This window comes from Hippichthys cyanospilos, chromosome 8, assembly GCF_059441005.1.
Source record: "Hippichthys cyanospilos isolate Australia breed blue-spotted pipefish chromosome 8, RoL_Hcya_1.0, whole genome shotgun sequence".
Lineage (NCBI taxonomy): Eukaryota > Metazoa > Chordata > Actinopteri > Syngnathiformes > Syngnathidae > Hippichthys > Hippichthys cyanospilos.
In genome coordinates, this window is record NC_142376.1 from 15,807,580 (window position 1) to 15,813,579 (window position 6,000).

General features: G+C 39.8%; 1 protein-coding gene across 5 annotated transcripts in view; it reads right to left on the reverse strand.

Annotated features, from left to right (window-relative positions):
• Positions 1-3,477, reverse strand: part of pde10a (phosphodiesterase 10A) — a 69,361-nt gene extending 65,884 nt beyond the window's left edge. For all 5 annotated transcript variants that reach the window (XM_088421839.1, XM_088421837.1, XM_088421836.1 and 2 more), the window contains exons 1-3: positions 3,360-3,477; positions 3,146-3,280; positions 2,394-2,555 (exon numbers count right to left, since the gene is read on the reverse strand). In XM_088421839.1, coding sequence (XP_088277965.1) covers positions 2,394-2,466 — 73 coding nt within the window. In that variant the 5' untranslated portion in view covers positions 2,467-2,555; positions 3,146-3,280; positions 3,360-3,477. The remainder of the gene's footprint in view (positions 1-2,393; positions 2,556-3,145; positions 3,281-3,359) is intronic.
• Positions 3,478-6,000: the final 2,523 nt, after the last annotated feature.

The following is a 6,000-nucleotide window of genomic DNA, read 5'->3' on the forward strand; positions in this document are numbered from 1 at the left end:
GATAATATTTTATTTCACTTCCAGCAGTTGTAGGAGGCAACCAAATGAAGCTTACATGGTAACTGCAATACCAGGACAGAACGTTTTTTGTTGGGGTGTGCCCAAAAAACCTTCACATAAGAACAGGGACTCTCCTATACTCCAATTTAAATCGATTTAAAACATCACTCTATCGATATTGAAACTAAAAGAGAACTCAATACGCTTCATGTCCGCTTCTGTACTTTTTTTCCGTACTACGTCGGCGGTGTGCAGTGCAGTGTAATGATGTCATCACGAAGCCCGTTCTGGAAAATCAAGCAGTGAGCTACACTACGCAAAAAAACAAACAATGGAGGATATTCAATTGTCCAGTTCTTATTGAACGCGGTCTTGTTGCGTATGCGTGACGTACATAAACCGTGAATTTAAATGAGACACTTCACTCGAACATGGCTCCCGATCATGTTGAAGCCGTGATTAATATTTCTTAGCTGGAAGGCGGCTGTTAACAGATCAACAACACCGCAACGTAAATGAGCTAACCAGTAAAAAAAGCAAATGGTCCGTAATCAACGCAACACAAAACCTCAGCATATCCTCAAAATAAAATAGAACAAAACAAAATCAAATACAAAACAATGTACGCAAACTCCAAATTAATTCACACATAGATACTATTCACATATATGTAAATGAATGAAAATATTGTCCGTACTGCACTAAATATGTTGCAATTGTGACTGATAATGTTCGCAATATGTTCAGAGATGAACAAACTGGCAAACGTTTCATGCTTTGCATACACAATTTAGCTGCTTAATTGAAATGTTTTTTTTTCATATCTTGTTTGTAACAAATACTGAAAAATATCATTCATTTGGGCAACATTTTTCACATAATATATTAGTCCTGCACGTTCTTTGAAATGACGGTGGGGGGGGGGGGCACATGTGCCTTACAAATTAAAACTTAGTAAATGTAAAAAAAACACACTGTTTGCTTTTGTTATTCCGTCTTGCAAAGTAGACTAGTTATGTGGTGATTCTTTGCACAACTATAGATCGAAGTTGAAAAACGTTCATGAGAGTGTTCAATACACCTGCCGTGCATGTTTTTTGGAATGTGGGAGGAAGCAGGAATTCCTGGGGAGAACATGCAAACTTGAACATACAAACTCCACACAAGGAGGCCAGGGTGAGCTGGATTTGAACTCCGTACTTTGAACTGTGAGGTGGACGTGCTAACCACTCTACCACTGCGTCACCACCAAGCTGCGCTAAAGCAGTCCTTCTCAAATAGTGAGGGGAGCAACCTCCAAGGGGCACGACGCAATCCAGGTGATGCAGTGCCACTCTCAATGTCAAAGTCTGCGCAAGAGTTTTTAAATTCTGTCAACACATCTTTTCTAAATCACAATAACGATGAATGTCATTTAGGAAAAAAGTACACACAATGTTTTATACCTTTCTTTTCAGGTTAAAAAAGTTTAAGATACCAGTGCTCTTGTGTCAGTCTTGTGTTAATGTTACAGATTAGTTTACACGTATTATTTTTTTGTTGATTCGATGTTTTTTCAGCATCAATGAGGATTCACATATTTTTATGAAGCACTTTTAATTTTTTTTCAGTTCCAAACTCACCTAGATGAACCCTGTAAAAAAAGTAAAATTAATATTTGTCAAAAGATAATTAATCTAGTTTTTTTTTCTTTTGTTCATGTTAAAAAAGATTTTTGGCATGCCTGTTATGATCTTACTTATAGAGTCCATAGAGAGTGGTGCAAAATGTTTTCTCTTTCCTGGGGGAATAATTGAGAAGCGCTGCAAGAGCACCATCTAGGGGAGTAAAAAAAAAAAAAATCACAAGTGCTTATGAAGCTTCATTTTCTCGATTACTGAATAGCAATATATTGTTTCAGTAGACTATAAAGTATGGTACCTTTGTCAGGAACATCTGATATTGTCATTCTTATTTGTACTCATTGAATTCATTGTCATGTAAACAATATAATTATGAGAATTATTGGTGGCAAAATTTGTCATTTTTCTTTATATTTCTCGGGGTACGGGGTGTTCAATTTGCTCCTTGAGGAATAAACGATTGACACCATTTGAAACTGTGCCGTCATTCAAAAATCTAAGAAGTTTTTTAAAATTCTATTTCGAGCAAAGTGTTTGTACTTCCATCCAGGGCTCCACAAAACTGTTGGGTATGTGGTCATACAGTTCAATTCTGCAATACTCCAAACGTAAAGACACATCAACTATGACTTGCCGGATAAGAGATTATAGAAAATAATCCTCGTCCACCCACACAAAACCCAGATTAAATATAGGGAAAGAGATGATTAAATGGTCGATTCCCTCTTGGAATACAAGGGAGCAATGATTAGAGAAACGATTGTTTCCTACCTTGATCACTGCATCCTTCCAAGGGAGACTCCTCGAATCCCAAATCGTCAAGACTTTTCCGTTTCTTCGACATTTGCCGGACGTGACAGAATCCCCCGCCGATGTGTGAGACAACTTGGGGCGTCTTTGTCAGCCGGCGGGATACACAACACGTGGAACCGTCTGCGCGGGGTTACGAGAGGGGTGGCGAGCACGATGAGAGGCGCTCATTCAGACGCTTGTGAGTGCGTGCGTGCGTGCGTCGTCCTTCCAGGAGTCCGCCGTGCGTAATCTAGTCAGTCCGCTCACTTTTTGACCGTCGCGAACGAAAAATATCATGCGATTTGCCTCTCACGTGTGCGACGGATTACCATGTGGGACTTAATGAAAAGTAAATTTACGCACGTGGTAGCTAAGTGACTTGTTCCGCCACGTATTGTTCCGCCAAAAGTGGCCTTTCGTCACTGGTGCCCGCTCTGCCTTTGAAACTCTCGCATCCCAAGTCAAAACGTTCCGCCGCTTTATTTATTTTTGAGCGAATGGCTCTCGGCGACGTCAGAGGACCTATATCTAATCAAGGGTGGATGACGCACAGCGGACATCGCGGGACTTCTTGGATATACCGATGAAGGAGTGTTCGCCGCCCACTTTAAAAGAGCGAGCCTTGACAGACGTGCAAACACGCAATTTCTCTCACTTCTACTTGTCACGTGAGCATAGGTGCACACGTGTGCGTAATATTGGCGGTGTGAAGTGCGCGCGGGTACTCCTACCTTCTCGTTTAAGAATCCATAAATCCCCCGAAGCTTTGTGGTCGACCAAGAAACCCTTAATCCATGTGTGACAATGACACAAATGGACCCAACGCGCATTGTTGGAGACCAGCCTTGAACTGATTGCCGGCTAAACTGCAACTACACAAATGAATCCAGAAATACATCAAACTGCATCAACCGGGGTGTAGCGTAAAGTAAAACAAATAATCACCTGTCTTTAAAAAAATACCAGCTTTGAAAGGCTGGGAATAAAACATACAAGCAGCGTTTCCGCGCATGTGTGCTGAACCAATTGGTTAAAAACGCAGGCATGCAGTGACAACAAAATTTTACACACTTCTTTCCTAAAAAAAAAATCACAGATGGGTGCCACCAGTTGAGCACACGCGCGCGCGCGCGCACACTCCTCCCCACCTCACTCAATTCTCCCACATCCTGATTTATTCATGAACACACCATGAGGGTCACTAGATCATATTCCTTTCTTCACATCTGGTTTATATTTGCTGTGTAACGCCCATAGCAGTGCAGTGGAGCCCAGGAGGAGTGTTATATTATTTCACACAACAAATTCAATTCTTGCTGCCTCTTTGCTCAAACTCTTTAATTGTGAAGGTTTGCATTCGCTGACGTTGATGTTTGGTGGTATTTTCTAAATGCAAACACCTCTCTCGCTCTCTCTCTCTCCTCTCTCACTCGACCCCCCCCCCCCCCCCCCCCCTCCTTTCCACTGCAGCTGCTGACGTCAACACATGCTTGCGTCAATGCTGCCTGCTTTGGCAGAGAGGCTTTTTCATTGTGATCATAATGGGATTATTAGATTTAGAGAAATACCCTGCCTTCATGTTTCTTACACGCATTTTTCAAAAACATGATCGATGACCCATCCTTTTCTTTCTTTCCTTTTTGCTTGAAATATGGTTATGATCAAAGAGGACTCGTGATGTCTTTGGTTATATCCAAGTCATTTTAGAGATGAAAGACAAATGAAAATATTTTACCCAGAACTAAAAGGAACTTGCATTGGCTGCATAATACACATGCATGCATTTTGAAACATTTCAATAGTGTTGAGATGCTCACGCTTGTTCATGCCAGTGTGTTTGTATGAGACACATGAGGATGTTATGATGTCCTTAAACGTTGACCTTCTGCAAAGAATGAACTCTACTTCCTCTAAGTAAGGCTTGATTTACCTCACATAGCTTTCTTAGTCTCTCATTGACATACATGCACACTTTAAGTCAGGCTCCTTGTTAATTCATATGTGTGTATTAAATTCTTCACTTGACATGTAATCTGATTTTCCTGCCATTTTAGGTAATATGCTTGGTAATATAAACCAAAAGCAAATGTCTTAATTGAAATAAATATGACAGCAAAAGATATACAATTGCAATCCAAGCATGAATGTCACCCTGGGCAAGACCTGCATTAAGATGGCCCACCACCCCATAGAAACATTGTCGATTGCATTTGTATTTCATTTGTGTTGTTTTCTGCCTCAGAAAAAAAATTGTGTTGCTGCTACTATTGTGTAAATTAGAGACTATTTTATTAGGAGATCCAGAGTTCACCTAGCTCCATATGGACCCAGAATGGTAACATTTATTAATGGATGATTTCTGTTGATTTTTTTTGTTTTACTGTTATGGTGTTTTGATATTACACTTTTTTTTATGTCATTCAGCCCCCCCTCCATATGGACTTGACATAGTACATTCATTTATAGTAATATTTCTTTGCTAGTTTGCATTGCAAACAGACATGTACTCCTATGGTTTTATATTGGCAATGTCACAACCACAAATTTGTCTTGTGTACATACATAAGGATATTACCAGTTTTGAGATGCCATGGAATTAATATGGGTGGAGCTAAATGTTTAAATCCGCCACAAAGACTCTAACACGCTGTATAAGAGCCTTTCTTTCTTAAACTATTCCTTCCTTTCATAATGCTCCATGGTATGGCATGATGTTTATTATTTTTTAAAACACTTTACTGAGCCTCAGAAATGATAAACTCAACCCTCAGTCAGCTGGGATGGATTTTATTATTGTACTAAGTGCTATTTAATAAAAGTTGTCAAAATGGCCGAAATGGTTGACATTCATTCTGGGTGAACAAAGGATTGTAGGCATACAATCAAGGCAAGTATGGAGTAAGATCGCAGTTCAAAAAAAGTATGCCTATTAAACCATTCCTATCTATAGTTTAACCATTTGTATCCGTAATAGTTATATCTTGTGAGTACCAGTCGAAATTGTGTGAGTATGAACATTTTTCTTCTGAGGATGACTGGAAATAGTGTGGCTTTACATATTTGTTTTGTGACTATGAAGCGAAAACCCATAAACGCAATACAACCCTCACTTGTACGGCTACGAAGCTTCACTCTGCACAACTTCACATCTGTGCACAAACCTCTTGTGTGGATTGATGTCTTTGAATACTAAGTTTGAGAGACAATTTGTAAGTTGAGATGACGTCACATCAAGCTGCCAGGGAAAGTTAATCAATCTGCAAGCCATTCGGAGCACATGTGTCAAGCAGAGAACAGTGATGGCAAATACAACAATTGCATGGAAGCTTTCAATAGCTCATCATGCTTATTCATCTAGATGGTCAAATGAAGCTTTTGTAGAGCACTTGTGGCCATTTGTTTCTTAGTACTCTGAAAATTGGTTCATTTTGTGCCTGGTCATGCATAATGTACACACCAGAAACTCCCACAACATGTACAAAATAACTGAACCGTTTTATTAGGTCCTGTTGCACAAAAAAAGCAGCATCAACAATTTCTGCATTTGCTAAAACACAAATTCTCCATTTGAAGTGTCGGTGGAAGA